At 42.2% G+C, this 20,438-nt stretch overlaps 2 protein-coding genes across 7 annotated transcripts in view; one reads left to right on the top strand and one right to left on the bottom strand.

Moving 5' to 3' along the window:
- Positions 1-20,438, top strand: part of IFT81 (intraflagellar transport 81) — a 231,797-nt gene that overhangs the window by 16,206 nt on the left and 195,153 nt on the right. The gene's annotated exons all lie outside the window — the stretch shown is intronic.
- Positions 6,985-20,438, bottom strand: part of P2RX7 (purinergic receptor P2X 7) — a 48,166-nt gene continuing 34,712 nt past the window's right edge. For 3 of the 5 annotated variants that reach the window (XM_015063772.3, XM_027044144.2, XM_027044143.2), the window contains 5 exons: positions 17,126-17,216; positions 15,516-15,581; positions 15,280-15,429; positions 13,399-13,500; positions 6,985-10,000 (listed from right to left, as the gene is read on the bottom strand). In XM_015063772.3, the coding sequence (XP_014919258.1) occupies positions 9,509-10,000; positions 13,399-13,500; positions 15,280-15,429; positions 15,516-15,581; positions 17,126-17,216 (901 nt within the window). In that variant the 3' untranslated portion in view covers positions 6,985-9,508. The remainder of the gene's footprint in view (positions 10,001-13,398; positions 13,501-15,279; positions 15,430-15,515; positions 15,582-17,125; positions 17,217-20,438) is intronic. The other 2 variants (XM_053205938.1, XM_053205937.1) reach the window with 2 other exon arrangements.

Here is a 20,438-nt window from a genome sequence, read left to right on the forward strand (position 1 = left end):
GCAAAGTCAATGCCTCAGGCAAGGTCAGTGCTTGAGTTGCACCCTAAGAAAGCCAAAGGTAAGATTTATACCCACAAACCTCTGGCTTATCCCTTCTTCCTTGCACATCCTTGCAAATATTGTTCTTCTGGCTTGCTGGCCCTGCTGGGGTCTCCATTGGAATATTTGCTTACAAGACACATTTATATGCCTTTGGGGGTATGAGGAAATCTGAACAGAAAGCTGGCCACAGCCTCCATTTGAGACTCAGACTAAAAGAAAGTCTAGATGCTGTAAAGAAAGTACATATTTTTAATACCATAAAGAAATATCCACAAAATGTAAAAATTGCTCAGTTGCCTATGCATTAGTTTTTGGTTTTGTTTTTGGCAATTTAAAAAATTGTGGTAAATATATATATATACCATAAATTTGATTTCAACTATTTCTAAGTGTACAATTCAGTGGCATTAAGTATATTTACAATGTTGTACAACCATCATCACCATCCATCATCACCATCCATCTCTAGAACTTTTTCATCCTCCCGAATAGAAGCTCTGAACCCATTAAACACCAGCTTTCTATTTCCCTCCTCCCCTAGCATCTGGTGACCTTTATTCTACTTTCAGTCTCTATGGATTTGCCTGTTTTGGGTATTTCGTGTAAATAGAATGATACAGCGTGTGGCTTTTTGTGTCTGATTTATTTCACTTAGCATAATGTTTTTAAGGTTCATCCATGTTGTAGAATGTATCAGAACTCCATCCCATTTTATGGCCAAATGATATTCCATTGTATAGATACATCCCATTTTGTTTATCTACTCATCTGTTGGTGGACACTGGGTTGTTACCATCTTTTGGCTATTGTCAGTAATGCTGCTATGGACATTTGTGTATGGGTATGTATTTGAGTCCCTGCTTTCAGTCCTTTTGGGTATACCTAGAAGTGGAATAGTTGGATCATATGGAAATTCTATATTTCAGTATCTGACAAACTGCCAAGTCTAAGCATTATGTTTTATATTCAGGATATATTTGTTACAATTAAAAAGAAAGAAAGGAGGTGTATTTGGTAGGACTGCCATAACAAAGCACCATAGACAGTGTGGTTTATTTATTTATTTATTTAAATAAAGAAATATTTATTATAATAAAAAATTGTATATCAGAAAAAATACCCTAAAGCTTGTCTATTTCTTTTTTTTTAAATATGAAATTTATTGTCAAATTGGTTTCCATACAACACCCAGTGCTCATCCCAAAAGATGCCCTCTTCAATACCCATAACCCACCCTCCCCTTCCTCCCACCCCCCATCAGCCCTCAGTTTGTTCTCATTTTTTAAGAGTCTCTTATGCTTTGGCTCTCTCCCACTCTAACCTCTCTCTTTTTTTTTTTTTCTTCCCCTCCCCCATGGGTTCCTGTTAAGTTTCTCAGGATCCACAAGAGTGAAAACATATGGTATCTGTCTTTCTCTGTATGGCTTATTTCACTTAGCATCACACTCTCCAGTTCCATCCACGTTGCTACAAAGGGCCATATTTCATTCTTTCTCATTGCCACGTAGTACTCCATTGTGTAATAAACCACAGTTTATCCATTCATCAGTTGATGGACATTTAGGCTTTTTCCATAATTTGGCTATTGTTGACAGTGCTGCTATAAACATTGGGGTACAAGTGCCCCTCTGCATCAGTACTCCTGTATCCCTTGGGTAAATTCCTAGCAGTGCTACTGCTGGGTCATAGAGTAGGTCTATTTTTAATTTTTTGAGGAACCTCCACACTGTTTTCCAGCGCGGCTGCACCAGTTTGCATTCCCACCAACAGTGCAAGAGGGTTCCCGTTTCTCCACATCCTCGCCAGCATCTATAGTCTCCTGATTTGTTCATTTTGGCCACTCTGACTGGCGTGAGGTGATATCTGAGTGTGGTTTTGATTTGTATTTCCCTGATGAGGAGTGACGTTGAGCATCTTTTCATGTGCCTGTTGGCCATCCGAATGTCTTCTTTAGAGAAGTGTCTATTCATGTTTTCTGCCCATTTCTTCACTGGATTAGACAGTGTGGTTTAAACAATAGAAATCTGTTTCCTCACAATTCTGGAGGGTAAAACTCCAACATCTGTCTAGGTATCAACATGGTTCATTTTTTCTAGGCTTCTCTCCTAGTCCTTTCCCTCTGCACCTGTGTCCCAATCTCTTCTTATAAGGACACCAGTCAGATTGGAATAGAGCCCACCTGTATGATCTCATTTTACCTTAATCACCTCATTGAAGGCTATATCCCCCAACCAGTCATATTCTGAGATAATGGGAGTTAGTATTTCAACATGTGCATCCAGTGAGGGTGCAAACTTCAGCCCATGACAGGGTAGAGAGCCAGCCATAAGCTAACTCTTCATTAACTTACCTAAACAAACCATGATAGACGGAAAACTGAAAAGATGGTTTTTAATCTGGATTTTTGGATTTCAGGAAATGCCATTGACCTTTTCTGATATCTCTAAATTGATTTGTCATTATCCATGGTATATTCCAATGAGTAATGAGGAGGCTCTTCTTAAATGTACATTCAAGAAAGATTAAAGGTTTTTAACAAATACTATCTTTGCTGGAAAAGAGAGAGAGCAAGAGAGCACTCTTATTAAAGGCTCACCTTGTCCTTAAGGAAAAATGTCATGCACATTGTGTCCTGCCTTGACTGTCTCTCAGTGTCATTTGATACCCATCTCTGGCATCATCTTAAGTTGCTGTGTGCAACTCTGTTACATGAGTGTGCCTTAACGTATTTGACCAATCCCCCATTGTTGGACCTGAAGGAATTTAACACAATTCTTTCTTGGATTCTTTCTTTTCTTCCTGTCACCATCACCAACTTAGGAGTCCAGGTTGCTTCCTTTTTTTTTTTTTTTTTAATATATGAAATTTATTGTCAAATCGGTTTCCATACAACACCCAGTGCTCATCCCAAAAGATGCCCTCTTCAGTACCCATCACCCACCCTCCCTTCCCTCCCACCCCCCATCAGCCCTCAGTTTGTTCTCATTTTTTAAGAGTCTCTTATGCTTTGGCTGTCTCCCATTTTAACCTCTCTTTCTCTTTTTTTTTTTTTTTCTTTTCCTTCCCCTCCCCCAGGGGTTCCTGTCAGGTTGCTTCCTTAGTCACTCCTATATGATCCCAGCCAACTTTCTAGGTTTCCCCTCCAGCCAACATCCTCATGACTGCCCAAAGGATGTTCTTGAGTCACTGCTCTCCTCATGTCCCTGGGCAACCCAAGAGTTGCCCCATCTTGACTTTGCAATTGGTCCAAACATCTACGCTTTTTTTTTTTCTGTTTGTTTTGTTTAAGGAAGTTCCTCAAATCAGTCTCTTTTTAATCTTCATCTCCTTTCTGGGGAGCCAGCCAGGTCTACCAGTAATCTGAGCACATACATTCTCATTTCTTTCTGGGCCTGCTTCATGCTGCTGTTCCTGTCAGCAGTGCCTCTTCTCATCCCACCAGACAGTGTGTCCCATGTTCCCGCTCTCTTCATCTAGGGAGGGCCAGCTCATGTCTCACGAGCTCCACAAAGCCCCCCATGGTTACTCTTGCCTGTGTGGATTTTGCCTTTCTTTAACCTTCTGGTTCACTGGGATGGACCCACACCATTTATGAAGCAGTAAGAAAACAAGTCCCTCCCCAAATAGACCCAGAAGACGAGGACTGTATAGTAAATGTCCCTGTCATACTCGCCATCGGACAGCTCTTGGAACACACTTTTTTTCCACTTCAGTGTTTGCACTTGCTGTCCCTGTGTTCCTCCAACTTGTCAACTTCCTGACATTCAGATCCAGCTTAAATGCCACTTCCTTGGAGAGGCCATCCCTGACCCCTGTCAGAAGTAATTCTATTGTTTCTTCACAGCATGCTGCTTGTTTTTCTCATACCCTTTATCCCAAGCTATTCCCATCTCATTTCTTTACATATCGCTTACCTGCTTCCCCCGCTGCACCTAGCCTCCAGGGGAGCCTGTCTTGTTTACTTGTTTATCCACACCAACTGTGCAGTGCTGGGTTGCTTGGTAAATGTTTGCTGAGGGAATTAATGAGATTGAATGGAATGGGGATAGAGAAAGGGGACAGGGGACATGGAGACTGTCCTTGGATTTCTGGTTTGGGAAATTGAGCTGATGGCAGGTGACACTATTACTGAGCTTGGAACTTCTGGAGGAGCACCTGTGGGTGAGGTGGAGAGAGCAGAGATAGATAGTGATTTCTCCTTTGTACCCATTTGATTTGCCTCTAAAGTATTTTAAGTAGAATATCTAGAGGTGGTTAAATATATGGGCCTGGGGTTTAGGAGTGATACTAGGGCACCATCCAAATAACGGGGGCGCCTGGGTGGCTCAGTTGGTTAAGCATCTGGCTCATGGTTTGTGAGATAGAGCCTTGAGTTGGGCTCCATGCTGACAGCATGGAAGCTGCTTGGGATCCTCTCTCCCTCTCTGCCCTTCCCCTGCTCATGCTCTCTCTCTTTTTCTCTCTCTAAAAATAAATAAACTTAAAAAAATAACATCAATGACTAGCTAGCATATTTAGACCTATGGCTAAAACTTTATTTAAAAAAAATTGTTTTAATATTCATTCTTGAGAGAGAGACAGAGAAGGAGAGAGAACACAAGTGGGGGAGAGGCAGAGAGAGAGGGTGACACAGAATCTGAAGCAGTCTCCAGGCTCTGAGCTGTCAGCACAGAGTCCAATGTAGGGCTTGAACCCATGATCTGCGAGATCATGGTCTGAGCAGAAGTTGGATGCTTAACCGACTGAGCCACCCAGGTGCCCCTGAAACTTTAAAAAATAATAATAGCCAACATTATTGAGTGCTTACACTGCAACAGGTGGTGAGCAAAGTGCTCTACATACATTTACACTTATAATATTTAAGACTTAAAACAACCCTTGGACACAAAGATACAACTGAGCATTCTAAGAATTGGATAAACTGCCTGAGGCCACTGAGCTAATTAGTGAGTGAGTAGGATTTGACTTCAGGTGATCAGTTTCCAGAGTCTCTTTCCTACTGTACCATGTGCTGCAATAGGCATGCAATGGACCCCAAACCAAGATGAACCCTTTGCCTTTGAGGAGCTTATTTTTTGCTTGGGGAAATAAAATATAGCTCATAAGTTACCATACTCAACAAGCTTGCATAAGACACTTATTCAACCTTGTCAAGAATGGCAGTTATTTAGGGGTGCCTGGGTGGCTCAGTTGGTTAAGCATCTGACTCTTGATTTTGGCTCAGGTCATGATCTCACAGTTTGTAAGTTCGAGCCCCGTGTCATGCTCTTTACTGATAGTGCAGGGCTTGCTTGGGATTCTCTCCCTCTCCCATTCTCTCTGTCCCTCCCTTGTTCTTTCTCTCTCTCAAAATTAATAAAATGAACTTAAAAAAAAAAAGGCAATTATTTGGTTAAAATGGCCAGTCAGTGTTAGCTACCTCCTCTGCTGATTCCAGAAGACTCAGTCTCATGTGACCTTGACAATTAAGAGGAACTAAGGATGTTAGAAATGCAAAATCCTCTCTGTGAATCATGTCTGGAAACATAATTTGTAATCCTTCTGGGACTGGAAAAGAGGAAACTGAAAGATCACAGTAAAAGCAAAAAAAGATAGTGATCTCTTCCAAAGAGGGCAGAAATGAGTCAGGGGACACTCGGGATTCCCAGAATGATGACTGCATGGGATTAGAATATGGGTTGAGAAATATATAAGCAGTAGGAAGTGAAAAACCACACCCAGTGCACACGTTTGGCTCATTTGAATAAAAGGGGGGTGGTGGTCCCAGTTTCTTGCAGGCTCTACAAGGCAGGGCTTTATACAGACAGTGACTGTGCAGAAACCATGCCAAGCCTTTTAATTTTTGAGGGCGGCCAGTTGGCCAGGAATTAGGGGTGTTTTAATCACCTCCTTTTCACCCCATTGGTGAGGGAAGGATTCCCATCCTAAGATTATGGAGATGGCCAAATGCATGACATCCATCATTACACAGGTGAAATTGGCAGCAGTTTATTAATCACATAATCAGAGGTCAGAAGGTTGCATTTGGGAACAGAGTGAACAACCAGAGGCAGTGGGAGGCAGTCATGTTTTGCAGTATCATGAGAGTGAGGTGCCCTGTGGCTCCCACAGGAGGATGTGATTGTCTTTTGGATAATTCCATGGGTGGCAGAGAACTCAAACTCTCTATTCAGGGGTCAGCAGAAAGTGCATCTGCTCCATATGCCAAAGAAGGTCATTTGTCTAGGTGACTTCTTCTATGGGAACAGGTTGGGGAGGGGAATTTGCATTTAAGCCACTACGCCCTCCTGATTTCACCAAATGTCAAGCTGTAATGGTTCATAGAACTTAGGGAAACCCTTGCTTACATTTACTGGTTTATTATAAAGGATATAATAAAAGATACAGATGAACAACCAAATGAAGAAGTACATAGAGCAAGGTCCTTAAGGGGCCTGAGCACAGATGCTTCTGTCCCTGTGGGGTTGGGGAACACCACCCTTCCAGCATGTAGATGTATTCATCAATCCAGAAGCTCTCCAAATCTCACAATTTAGACAATTTTACGGGGGCTTAGTTACGTAGGCACAATCAATTATTAACTAAATTTCCAACCCCTCTCCATCCTGGAGGATGCAGAGTGGGGCTCAAAGTTCTAAGCTTCCGATCATGGCTTGGTCTCTCTGGTTACCAGCCCCCGTCCTGAAGTTAGGAGCCCACCAAGAGTTGCCTCATTAGAATATACGACACTCTTAACACCCAGAAAATTCCAAGGGATTTAGGAGCTCTGGGAACAGAGACCAAATATGTATCTTGGTGTCAGGAACTGGGAATAGAGACCAAATATATATCTTACTATGTCATAGTGCTTCAGTGAATATATGTTGAATGAAAGTGTCAATGAGTGACTGTGATTTGGGGATCTTCTGAGAAAAGGAAGTAAAAGGAGCACTTCAGTTATCATAAATTATACATTACTTTTTATTATCAAAACAGTCTAGTTAAGACAAGTACATTGCCAAGCTAGAATTAGGAAGTGTTCAAAGACTTGTGCCCTCTGAAGAGAGGAATGCAAGTTCGTTACCAATGCTACATGAAATCTGTCAACGTTTACAAAAAAGCATGAACACAGACAGGAAACAGTGACTACCCGGCAATTACCATATAGAATAATGGAAGTAAGTCCAAGGAAACAGTCCCTACAAAGTGTGATTCTCCTTGGGATGCCTTTGCTGATGACATTACTTTATGCAGTAGGCTAAAAACAAGTTACAAATATGGTGCATATTATTGCAGGAAGTGTCAGACATTTCACACACGGTTGGCATAACACATCACTCTCTCACCTAAAGCATCTGTGAGGAAGGCAGAGGAGAATAGTAGGTGGATCCAGTGACTACCTGTCATTCCACATTCTGACTCCATTTGGGACCTCCAGAGGTGATAGAAACCAGGGAGAAGGCACCAGAAACAAAAACAAAAACAAAAACAAAAAAACAAAAAAATTATAAAGGCTCAGAGGCTGTCAGAATGGAGATCTGTAGCTCTTACATAGAATTCTAGGAGTAAAAGTTTAAATTCTGAAGAAGTAATGTATCATTCACTTTTCAAAAAGATCTCATATATATAAGAAGTCCTATCTACTACCTCTGAACAGTAGCAAAAATGAAAGTTCAGTCTGGCCTAGCTTATTCCTGAGTTTAAAGCCAGATAAAATCCTGGGTCAAAAAAAAAAGTGTCTTGTTCATATTTGATTTACATTAATACAGTAGAAAGCATCTGGTTTTCAAAAAGTATCTAAATGGCAAATCTTGGAATATGTGCTAAAAAATCACAGATCCTTCATCACTCACAGTGTTGAATAGTGGTCTCTATTTATTCTTTAAAATAGTTGTTTAGAAATAATCAATTCCAGTGCCAAAACCGTGAAAAGGAAATCCTGAAGGAGGATCCTAAAACCTCCTGACTCTCCATTTTCATATTCTTAGCAGTTGACGTATAGAAATGGTAAAGGTTTGGGTGTGAGTTACTTTTTAAGGAGCATCCAAACCTCATCCATTCTAATTGTCTGCAAAGTACAGAACGTTAAAGGCATAAACGTGGCCTTTTCTAGTTTTTAACAGCAGTAGCTACTTCCAGTCATAGAAGTAGGATGTGGATTAGAATGTATTGGGTAGCTCAGCAGTGAGATCGGATGGATTCCAGAGCTGGTCTGGTGGGTTACCTGATTTGGTCTGCAGCCCCGATAGAATTGCTGAACAGACACCTAAGCCCCTAAGGGACTTCTGTGGTGGTCCATGTATAGGCTGAGCCTCTGTTCCAGTGAGTCAGGCTTGCTCTCTGTCCCAGTCATCTGTTGCTGTGTAACAAACAACCCAAATTTAGTGGCTTAAGACAACAGTTCCATGGGTGCCTGGGTGGCTCAGTCGGTGAAGCGTCTGACTCGATTCCAGCTCAGGTCGTGATCTCATGGCTCGTTGGACTGAGCCCCTGTCAGGCTCTGTGCTGACAGTGCAGAGCCGGCTTAGGATTCTCTCTCCTTCTCTCTCTGCCTGTCCTCCGCTTGCACGTGCTCACTCTCTCTCTCAAAATAAATAAACGTTAAGACAAAAAGAACAGCAACAATTTTGTTCTGTGGGTTCCCTGGGAAGCGTCTCATGCAATTGCAGTAATATGTGAGCAGGGTGTGGAATGACCTGAATGCTTCTCTCCCATGTCTAGTGAGTGGGTTTGGAAGGCCTGAAAGCTGGGGACTGGTCAGGTGTCTCTATTCTCCATGTGGCCACTTGCGCTTCCTCACAGTAGGGTGGTCTCAGGATGGACGTTTATACTGGGGCTAGCTTCCTTCACAGCAGATGTGTCAAGGGACAGGAAGTGGAAGCTTCCTGTCAGCCTCAAGACCAAGACCCCAAAGCTGGCACAGCGTTACTTGTAGTACTGGATAAAGCAATCAGAGCTGCCCAGATGCAAGGGGAGGAGACATAACCCTCAGGTTCTGAGGCATCAGCGCCGAAGAATTTGTGGCCACTTTTAATCATCCACATTTTCCAACCAGCACCCAAACGGTTTGTTAGGGTTTGTTCGTAGTTGTCCATTATCCCACTCTGGCCTCATAAGGAGGCTCTGCATTCATGTAGCTCTTTGTGCATGAACAAGAAAGTTCATGTACACTCTCCCAATTTGTCCTCCCAGTATCTCTGTGAGATAGGTTGGGTAATAGGGCAACGAGGAACAGAGGTTAAAGGCCTAGGATCACACAACTTCCCAGTGACAGAACTGAGACATCAATCTGAATTTCTTGACTTGGTCCATGCTGAGGGGTTCTGGCTTATGTGCCTATTTGTTCGGTCTGCTCTCTGACACACATAGAGCTGCAGGAGAGGAAAACACATTTCCCTTTGGCTGAAAATTTGGCCACAGATCTTTGCAGGTCAAGCTCAGGTTGCAAACAAAGGTCATGTTCACATGACTGCTCAGCCCCGTGCCTTCAGTAAGGACTCTTGAAGCCACTGTACTGGCCTTCACTCTTGGGAAACTCTCTCCGGATCCTCCAGCGGCAGCAGCTGGGCAGGATGGCAAAGTCAGCGAGGTCCTGGGAGCCGAAGCGCCAGGTGGTGTAGCACCTGTAGGCACAGTGCCGCAGCTGGCTGTTGGCGTTTTCGTCCAGCGCCAGCAAGGGCTCCTGGTAGAGCAGAAGGAACCGCAGGACGCGCCGGGACAAGACAAGCTTCCTGAATGGCTCCGAGGTGGTGATGCAGGCGCCAGCCTTTTTCCGGCAGCACAGCTCCTCCAGGCACCTGTGGCTCTCAGGGAGTTGGGACGGGAGGCAGTGTCCACACTGGCACCAGGCAGGGCTGTCGCCGAATCTAGGAGTCACTTCACTTAACAGCTGCATCTCCTCCGGCTGTCCAGGTATAGGGGGTGGGTCACAGAGAGACATGGGCAGCCTGGACAAGTCTGTGAAGTCCGTTGAGGGTCTCTGAAAAAGTCAAGTTTCCAAGCCCATCAGCAATGACAACCCCTAGGTGTCTAGGTTCTTTAATTTTGGTATTAATTTATAAAATTACACCTAATATCCCATGAATAGTAGCTTTCATTTATCAAATGTATGTATGTATCAAGACTATGCTAGTGTTTTATAAACTCGACTTATTTAGCCTTTGAAGAACCTCATGAGATATGTGTCCTTATCTCCATTTTACAGATTTGGAAAGTGAAATTCAGAATAGCCAGACCTCAAGGCAGGTATCACCTCTTCAGAGAGACTTTCTTGCCCTGACCACCCCAGTCTAGGGAGTTCCCGCCACCCAGGTCATTTTCTTGGCGCATGATGAGATACTGTGTTCTTCATCGTCCTTATCACTATCTGAAATAATCTTCCTAATTGATATGTTCACCTGATGATTCTTCTTCCACATGAAAGTGGGGGCTTTGTTACTGCTGTATCCCCAGTGCCTAGGACGGTACCCAGCACATTATAGGCAGTAAATGTTTGTTGACTTTGCTCTGCCCTGTCTCTTTCCACCAGGCTCCTTCTTCTGGCAAATCCATTTGTTATCCTCCAAGAAAAGTTGCCATAATTCATATCTGTTCTTTGTAACACAGACCTTCATTCACAGAGTTTGAGTCTGTACCTTTATTTATTTTTAATGTTTATTTTTGAGAGAGAGAGAGATAGAGTGTGAGTTGGGGAGGGGCAGAGAGAGAAGGAGACACAGAATCTGAAGCAGGCTCCAGGCTCTGAGCTGTCAGCACAGAGCCGGACATGGGGCTTGAACTCACGAGCAGTGAGATCATGACTTGAGCTGAAATCAGATGCCCAACCTACTGAGCCACCCAGGTGCCCCTGAGTACATTCCTTTAAATTAAGTAGTTCTTATACATGAGCGCGTACAGCAGCACTATTTACAGTAGCCAAAGGCTAAAAACAACCCAAATGTCTGCCAACGGATGAATGGATAAAAATACGTTATGTCCAAAGACTTGTACTTTCAGAGATCATCTCTATAGTTTGTTAAAAATATGTTATATCCATGTATATCCGTGGAGTATTATTCATCTAAAAAAAAATAGGAGCAATGTACTGACACCTGCTACAACATGGATAAACCTTGAAAACATTATGAAAAGTGAAATAAGTCAGACACAAAAATCATACGAATTTTGTATGATTCTGTTTATATGAAATGTCCCAAATAGGTGCATCCATGCTGACAGAAAGCAGATGGATGATTGCCAGGAAAAAAATTATTTCCAGGGACCAGGGGGAAGTGGGTATGAGGAGGAACTGCTGAGTGAATACAGGGTTTCCTTGTGGGTTGATGAAAATGTTCTGGAACTAGATAGTGCAATGGTTGCACAGCATTGTGGATAAACTTTTGAATTTTGAATTTTAAATGTCACTGAATTGTACACTTTACAATGGTTAAAATGGTAAATTTTATGTTGTGTGTATTCCTCCCTGCCCCAAGTTCACATTACACCCAAATCCAGCAAGGACATTTCAAGAATGGAAAAATTTTGGCCAGCCTCTCTCAATAAGAGATATAAAATCTTAAGTATTTGTGAATCAAATCCAGCAATAAATACAAAGAATAATGCATTACATTCAAGTTGATTTTATTGCAGGAATACAAGGTTGGCTTAATATTTGGAAATCAATTTGTGTAATTCACCACATAACAGAAAAAGGAAAGCTCATTGATCATTTTTTTAAAAAGCAGAAAAAAGCATTATTTTAAAATTCAGTATCCATTTATGATAAAAATTTTTAGCAAGCTGAGAACAGAGGGGCTTCCTTCCTTTCTTCCTTCTTTCCTTTCTTCCTTTCTTTCTTTAATATTTTATTTTTGAGAGAGCACAAACTGAGGAGGGGCAGAGAGAGAGAGGGACAGAGGATCTGAAATGGGCTCTGCACTGACAGCAGCGAGCCAGATGTGGGGCTCGAACTCACGAACTCTGAGATCATGACCTGAGCTGAAGTCGGACACTCACCTAATTGAGCCACCCAGGTGCCCCCAGAGGGGACTTTTCTTAATCTAATAAAGCATTCATTAAAATCCTACAGCAGGGGTGCCCAGGTGGCTAGGTCAGTTAAGTGTCTGTCTCTTGATTTCAGCTCGTGTCTTGATTTCAAGGTTCATGAGTTTGAGCTCCATATCGGGCTCTGTGCTAGCAGTATGGAGCCTGCTTGGGATTCTCATTCTCTCCCTCTTTCTCTGCCCCTCCCCCACTTGCTTGCATTCTCGCTCTCTATCTCAAAAATAAATAAATAAACTTAAAAAAAAAACCTACAGCAAATGCTATAGTAAAATATAGAAAGTTTTTTTCCTGAGGTAGGGAAGGAGACAAAGAGGCTTGCTATTACAGCTTCTAATCAGTATTGTACCAGAGGTCCTAGCAGGTGTAATAAACACCAGGAGCTGGAAGAGGCAAAGAAGGATCCTCCTCTAGAGCCTTCAGGCGGAGCCCTACCAATGTTTTGATTTCAGAGTTACAGCCTCCAGAATTGTGAGAAAATGAATTTCTGTTGTTTTAAGCTACTTAATTTGTGGTGACTTATTATGGCAGCTATAGAAATAATACAGTTAGTGAAGCTATCCAGCAATCAGAGCTGCTGAGGAGAGTGGGAATTAAAGCACTTCCTTTAGGAGTGGCTGGGTGGCTGAGATGGTTAGGTGACCTACTCTTGATTTTAGCTCAGGTCATGATTTCATGGTTCATGAGATCGAGCCCTGCATGGGGCTCTGTGCTGACAGCTTGAAGCCTGTTTGGGATTCTCTCTCTCTCCCGATCTCTCTGCCCCTTCCTTTCTCAAAAACAAACAAAAAACAAACCATCCCCTTTAGAGAATGGTTTGGTAGTATCATATGCCTGTCTTCTGATCCAGCAGGTCCACTTGTAGGTACTATATGTTTACCATGGCAGAACTTTGGCATGAGCTCCAAACTGGAAACTACCCAAATGTCCATCACCAATAGAAGGGATAAATAAATTGGATGTTTATAAAATGGAAATGATACACAATGAGAATGAACTATTGCTATATTCAGTGTTATGGATGACTCACAAAAATAATGTTGAATGAAAGAAGCCAGACACTCCACAGAGTATATACTAAATACACATAGGATTCAAATTTTATAAAATTATGGAAGAGATAAAACTAATCTTTGGGTGCAGGATAGTGATGACTTTTAAGAGAAGGTAGTGTGATTGGGTGGACGCATGAAAAGTGTTTCTGCTAATATTCTGAGTGCTGGTTACATGTACTTAACTGTGTTAGAATTCATTAATTGTGACTCACCCAAATTGATAGATATATTTATATTTAATAATACATTTTCTTTAAAAAAAAGACTAAATGTTTTAACTTACTGGGACTTTTTCACCTTTGACACCTTGCAGACTTCTCCCAAGTAGCCTCTGGTCCACCATTCTAATGTGGGATTCATCCACAAAGGACACATATTTTAATGTCTAGGAAAAAAGGGTTAAAATTTTTACCCATTTTTGTACAGAATTATCAACAATCACACACCTGAAACATATCTAAAGGCCAATGTCATTCCTATTTACCCAACAACATACTGTAGAGAAGCTGACCCAAAACTCTTGCTAGCCAAGAATGATGTCTGAGTCTAAAGGTAAATTAGCTGTGGAGCCCTATGCACGTAATATGCCGGCTTGGAGTCTCCTCGGTTTACCGCCTGCTATTTTTAAGTCTCCCACGTGCGATGTAAAAGTCCTTTGTTGTGTTCCCTCAATTTCAGTTACTCTAGATGGAATATCTCCAGAAAACTGTACTATTGCAACTTAAGCTGTTTATTATTTTTGTCGAGTTTCATCCCATCTTGGGCCGTGAAATGGTAATTGTTTTCAGTTTCAAAATGAACTTTTATTTCAAATTGTATAATACACGTACAGTGGCCAGTGAATTGTGCATTCAGCTGCTGGGAAAGAGCAATAATATTCTTGGATGAGGGAAAGACAAAGAAACCTTCTTTGTTGTTTTAGGTACTGGAGATCTCTCCTTGATGGGGGGAAATCATGGAACCAAGTGTAGGGGACTTGCTTACTAAAACCCAAATTAAATAAGTTGAAACAATGCAGATGAGCTAAAACTCCCTTTGACAAGTCCCCCATTCTAGGCTCCTCTGCAGAAGGAATCACTGTTGTCACTTTTGTGTGTGTCCAGTAACTTTTAGTGTACATGTTACCCTCCCTATACACAAATGTGTGTGTGTATAATAAATGTGGAAAACATAGAGAATACATATATATAGAATATATGTGTGTATTTGTGTGTATATGTGTACACATATAATATACGTGTAGAAAACACATAAAGTAAGTATATGTCTGTAGTTGTGTTTTAGCCTATATATCATGCCATATATGTTGTCCTGTAGTTTGCTGTTTTGCTTTCAACAACGCATTTTGGATGTTTGTTCATGCCAGTACTTATGACACAGTGGTCCTGAAGATGCATTCTGGATTCTGAAACCAGCCTGCCTAAAGCTGGAATTTCAGCTCTGCCACTGAGTAGCTGTATGGCTTTGGGCAAATTATTTAACCCTCCTGCACCTCAACTTCCTCATCTTTAGAAAGAGATGATAGTAGCATCTATTTATAGGGTTGTTGTGAAGATTCAGTGAATTAATAGATATGAGGCACTTTGAAGTGCTGTAAAATGTTTGCTCTTATTATTATCCACCTCATTCTTTTAAACTGGTGCCTGGCACTCCTTGCTATGGACCATAGTTTCTTTCACCGTCTGCCTGTTGGACATTTGGGTAGATGCTCTGTCTTCACTGTTACAGACAGTGCTGCAATGGATCAAGTGTACATGGTACCACTTGGGCACTCATGTGAGTGCTTCTCAAGGGCAGGTATGGAGAAGTGGAAATGCCAGGCTGTAAAGTATGTCCCACTTAAATGCTACTAGATACTGCCAAATTGTTCTCCAAAGTCATTTTACTATTATTTTTTTTGCTGAACTAAATTAATAACTCTGATGAAATTGACAAGTCCTAGAACATAAAAATTTGTTCTCCCTCTATCTTGCCTCTTTATTTTTATTTCTATTCTTCCCTAAGACCAAAAAGGATTCATCTGAGAGCGGTGGATCAGGGTAGAGTCCAGACACTTGTCCACCATGGGATTACACTTGTGATTTTGGCCTTATTTTTGCACGGTTCTCAGTGATCTGATGGACTTTCTGGGTGTTTTGGCACCTCCTGACGCGACGCGCCTTACCGCCTTGGGCTCCACGATGGTCTCACACTTCTTCCGGTAGTAGTATTCATTGACTGCACAGCATTCGCAGCACTTGAAACATGGATAAATGTGGGATCGGCAGCATTTACTCGAGTAAGTGTTGATGAGAAAGTCAATGAACAGAGTGGCCTGGGAAAAAACCCAGACCAGGGCCATGTTAGCGAGATTTCTTTTTGCCAAATCACTTTCCTAAAGCACGGGAAAGAATCCCTTACCAAACCAAAGTAGGAGAGGGTTGAGCCAATGTACACGACCAGCTGGATAATGTCAAATTTCCCTCCCTGAAAACAGAATGGAAAAGGTTACTTCATTGACATTCAGAGCAGTGCTCTTTTGCTCTAACATGTAATTGTTAGCTCCAGCAGAGGAGGGAGTCTGTGACCGTGACTTCCATAGATGAGTCCAAGTTGTTCACGGTAACAGAGGCCACAGAGACTGAAAATAGGATACCCATTCGTTCTGCTTCTGCCTTCTGGGATGTGCTCAAAAACATGAGTGTTTTAAACAAAGAAGCACTGGAGTCCACATACCAAGAGGAGAACCATTAAAGGTTTGTTGTTTTTCCATACAAGGTGAGAGTTTCAGACAAGTTTGCCCTAAAAGTGGTTTACGATTACTTTGGAAGCAGAGGGGAAGAATGTCTGCATGGTCTTCCCTTAGGGGCCCTTGTGGTTTTTATTCTCGGTGGTCTTTCTGTCCTCTCAGTTTCTATCTCATTGACTCTTGTGCTGCTTAGCACTATATGACATAAATAATATACTGTTGGAGAAGGCATTGTGAGCATCTATGGATTTTGCATGCCCAGCATCCCCTCCCTCCTTATTCTGGAGATAGCACCCCAGTTTCCCTTTGGAGAACCGTCTCTGTCCATACTTGGTCCATGTAGTTTGCAGGCAAGGAGCTGGTTCAAGGCAAGTCCAAGATCAGCCATTGAGAGTATGGTATGATCCAAACAGTGATTATTTCAGCAGTGGGCATGGGGCTCATATTGGGCCAGTCAGAGCCAATGGCATCTGCCTGAGGCCTTTGATGAAACTTTTAGCAAAGACACGTTCTCTTTGTATTGAGATTGCTAACCTGGCAAGATATAAGGAGCTGCCTGAAACCACTGTGTAGAAATGGACAGCTGAGGATGATGCCAAAACAGAGGAGAACATATGTAAGAAATGGAGGGAGGCAGATTCCTAATGATGTTATTTGAACATCTGGATCCAGCCATGCCTGAATCCTGAAAACTGCCCCTGAGTTTTTTAACTATGTGAAATTAAAAAAAAAATTTCCCCTAAGCCAGTTTGAGTTGGCTCAAAGTTGCAAAGGGATTTCTTTCTCTTTCTCTTTTTCTAAGCATCAGAGTATTTTTTTTTTAATGTTTATTTATTTTTGAGAGAGAGAGAGCGAGTGAGAGAGACAGAGCACAAGTGGGGAAGGAGCAGAGAGAGAGAGGGAGATACAGAATCTGAAGCAGACTCCAGGCTCTGAGCCGTCAGCAAACCCGACATGGGGCTTGAACTCACAAACTGTGAGAACGTGACCTGAGCCGAAGTCGGACGCTTAACCGACTGAGCCACCCAGGCGCCCCTAAGCATCAGAGCGTTTTTTAAATTGAATATTAAAAATTTTTTTCCAGTCCCTTTCTTGTACTCATCAGATGACTTCATTGTGGACAGGACCCCAAGGACACTTCTTCCCCCTCTTATCCCACATGCTAATGCACAGTGCCAGCTCATGACTATGGTTGGCAACATTCACCCCTTCAGGCACTACAACAATAATTAGGATGCAGTCACAGGAATGGAGGTGCCAGTGGCTGGGAGCAGAGACTTACGGTGCCAAAAACCAGGATGTCAAAACGGATCCCAAAGACTTTTATCAGAGTCCGTTTTTCAACGTTGTTTTCCTTATAGTACTTGGCATATCTGTAGGAGGAGAAGGAACCATGTTTATAAAGCTCTATCTAAACGTGCTGGTATTTCATGAAAGGAAAACCCCAAACAGGATCTAGGCTAGTTTTTCTTGTTCATCCTCTAGCTCTGCTGCAGTGGACAGAGTGAAAAACATAATCCAAACCCACAAATTACTCTTTTGAAACTGAAGATCATTTCCATACAACACCTCTTCTTCTTCCACAATCACAGAGCTATGGAAAATCTGCTTCTCATATAAGATTAAAATCAACAATTTTTAACCAATACAGGGTTCACAATGAGCAGAGAAATCTTTAAAAATAGCTTCAAGCAAATCTGATTATTTCTTAAGAGGGTTTGGCTTCTAGAACAAAGTGGGGTGGAGGGATCTTAGATACTAATTGCTGGATTGGGGATACGTGCCCCTCAGCAATCTGTTCTAATTGTATTTTCTTAGGTTCTGTATTTGTCTATTTGCATCTGTTATCACAGGGCCAAACTAACAGCCCAAATTGTTTATATCTTCCCTGTGATCCAGCTTTTGTGGAGTGAGTGAAAATCATGTTAGGAGCCCATACCCCATACTGAATCCATATCCCCAACCACCCCCTCAAGCCCCGGCCAATATTTCCCCGGTGCCAGGTCACCCAGGGCCAGGTACCAGACAGTTGGAGACTGCACCTGTAGCCCAGAGCCTGCCCACATTACTCAGGCCAGCCAAATCCTAAGCTGTTTCCACTGCCCTGTCTTGCCTGTCCCATGGAAAACACTGTAAAGGTTCTGGGCCACCTCCCAACAAATCTGGTCCTTCCCCTGTGGGCTTGTGTGGCATGGTGTGCCCCTCCTCTTGGGAAATGTAAGTAATAAAGTTCTTCCAGTGACAGTGACCTCTCCGTGTCATTACTCAGCCACCTTTATAAATTAAGACCTGGGCACAAATCACAATCGGCCCAAATACACAGCTCTCCCCAGTGTTGCAGTCAGGAAAAGTGGAATGTTTTGTTTTCATGGATAATTAGGAACGCTTAAACCACATGCCTCACAAAACTTTTAAAATCTGTCCCTCCCTCTTACCACCTTTTGGTAGTGGTTTTTAGGTAAGGTATTTTCTTTCTGAGTTATTAGTTGACCATCTATTTACAGGTGCAGAGAGAATACACCCAGAATACAGATGCTCTGCCAGAATATACTATGGAGCATTTGAAACTCTAATTTCTTTTAACTCTCAAAATGTGATGTTGAGATCGGTTAGGTATTCCCAGGTGCTTCAGCACCTATTTTTGGGCAGAGGGGTTTTGATTTCTTTGCTTCTTATTGTTCTCATTCCATGACTGTTGTTTCTTTTGCTGCTCTACTGAGTGATTTATTTTTTTAATACACAAAGCAAAAGGGTCTTGGTACAGTGATTCTTGAACTCAGGATAAGAATCACATGGGAAGTGTGTTCAAAGGTAGATTCCTGGGCCTCACCCTCCAGGGGATGGTTTTAGAAGGTCTGAGATGTTCTTAGAAAGGTACCGGGTGGGTCTGGTATGTGTGGTCAGTGGTCCATACTCTGAGTGGGATGTTTTTTGCACACTGTAATGGTTTGAATAATGGCCTCCCAAAAAGGTAGGTCCAAGTGCCTAATCCCTGTACCTGTGAATGTGACCTTATTTGGAAATAAGGCCTTTGCAGATGTGATTAAGGATCTCAAGATGAGATCATCCTGGATTTAGGGTGGGTCCAATGACCAGTGTCTTTATAAGAGAAAGGAGAGGAGAGTTGAAACAGAAACACAGAGGAGAAGCCCATGTAAAGAAGGAGGATCATCACTGGAATGATGGGACCTTAAATCAAGGAACACCCAGAGTCACCGGGAGCTGGAAGAGGCAAGGAAGGATCCTTCCCTAGAGACTTCAGAGAGTGTGTCCCTGCTGACTCCTTGATTTTAGATTTCTGGCCTCCAGAGCTGAGAGAATACCCTCCTGTTGTTTTAAGCCACCAAGTTTGTGGTCATTTGTCACAGCAGGCACAGGAAACTAACACATGGATGTACCCATTCTGAACCAGAAAGGAGCATTGGGCATATGGTGTGGGTCTGCCCTACTTTATACTTGCTGTAAATAAACTGAATCACATGTTCACTGAATAAGGACCATTTGCCATGGATCTTTTGATAAAGGACAAAATTCTGTAATATGATCAACTTCTTCAACTTCTATGTTTTTGGAAGTTATATATATTTTTTTCATATACCTCACTTAACCTGTAATTCCCTTCTCTTTTGTGTGGCTATTTGAAAGTAGCCTGTCCAGTTTTCCATCAGGACTTGACTATTCTTAGCCAAAGATTTCTTTTGGTGCTCATTCCAGACAACATGTCTATCATTTTGTTCTAAAAGAATATTAACTTCATAACCACCTCAGTTCTTCAGAAAGCTCAGATCTCTCCAGGAGCTGATGTTCTCAGGCTTAGCTCAGCAATTCAAAGGGCATTTGCCAACATCTGTTTGGGACTTTGCCCTACATGCTTCTGCAGACTGCTGAAAAAAACAAAAACAAAAACCAAAAAAACCAAAAAAACCCAAAAAACAAAAAACAGCCTGAGAGCCTGCAAAGACAGTCAGGGGACCACTGATCCAATCGTCTCTTCTGCTAATGGCCTTAAGTCTGTTCAGGAGAGCAGCAGGGGATATCAAAACATTATCTAAACTAGGAGCTGCTTTCAGGGCCCTGGATGAAACTCCACTGACCCAGAGGAGGCAAAAAGCATCCTGTGTCTTGATATCAGATGGCCTTTAGTCAAGGGTCTCAAACTCATATGCCTACAGGGGCCAGGCAGATGACAGAAGTGAGGGATGCAGGCCAGGTAAAAGGGAATAAGGAGTGGTGAGGACAATGGCAAACCAAAAAAACATATGCCCTTTCCAAAGGGAACGACAGATACCTCCAGCTGAGTCCTGCTGTGTGGGATATGAACCCACAGTTGTCAAATGGTTTAGTTTTTTTTTTTCACCCCTAAATAGTTAAATTTTTCAAGAAAAGTAGGAATCCAGAATTTTATGTAGAATGCCTCAACTTTCAAAACATCGCGTAGGCAAAAAAACCAAGTAAACAAAAATGAACTCAAACTTCAATGTGCACATGAATCTTCTGGGAATCTTGTTAAAATGCAGATTTTGAGGGGCACCTGGTGGCTCAGTCTGATAAGCATCCAACTTCAGTTTAGGTCATGATCTCACAGTTTGTGAGTT

This window comes from Acinonyx jubatus, chromosome D3 (genome assembly GCF_027475565.1).
Source record: "Acinonyx jubatus isolate Ajub_Pintada_27869175 chromosome D3, VMU_Ajub_asm_v1.0, whole genome shotgun sequence".
In the NCBI taxonomy this organism is placed as follows: Eukaryota; Metazoa; Chordata; class Mammalia; order Carnivora; family Felidae; genus Acinonyx; species Acinonyx jubatus.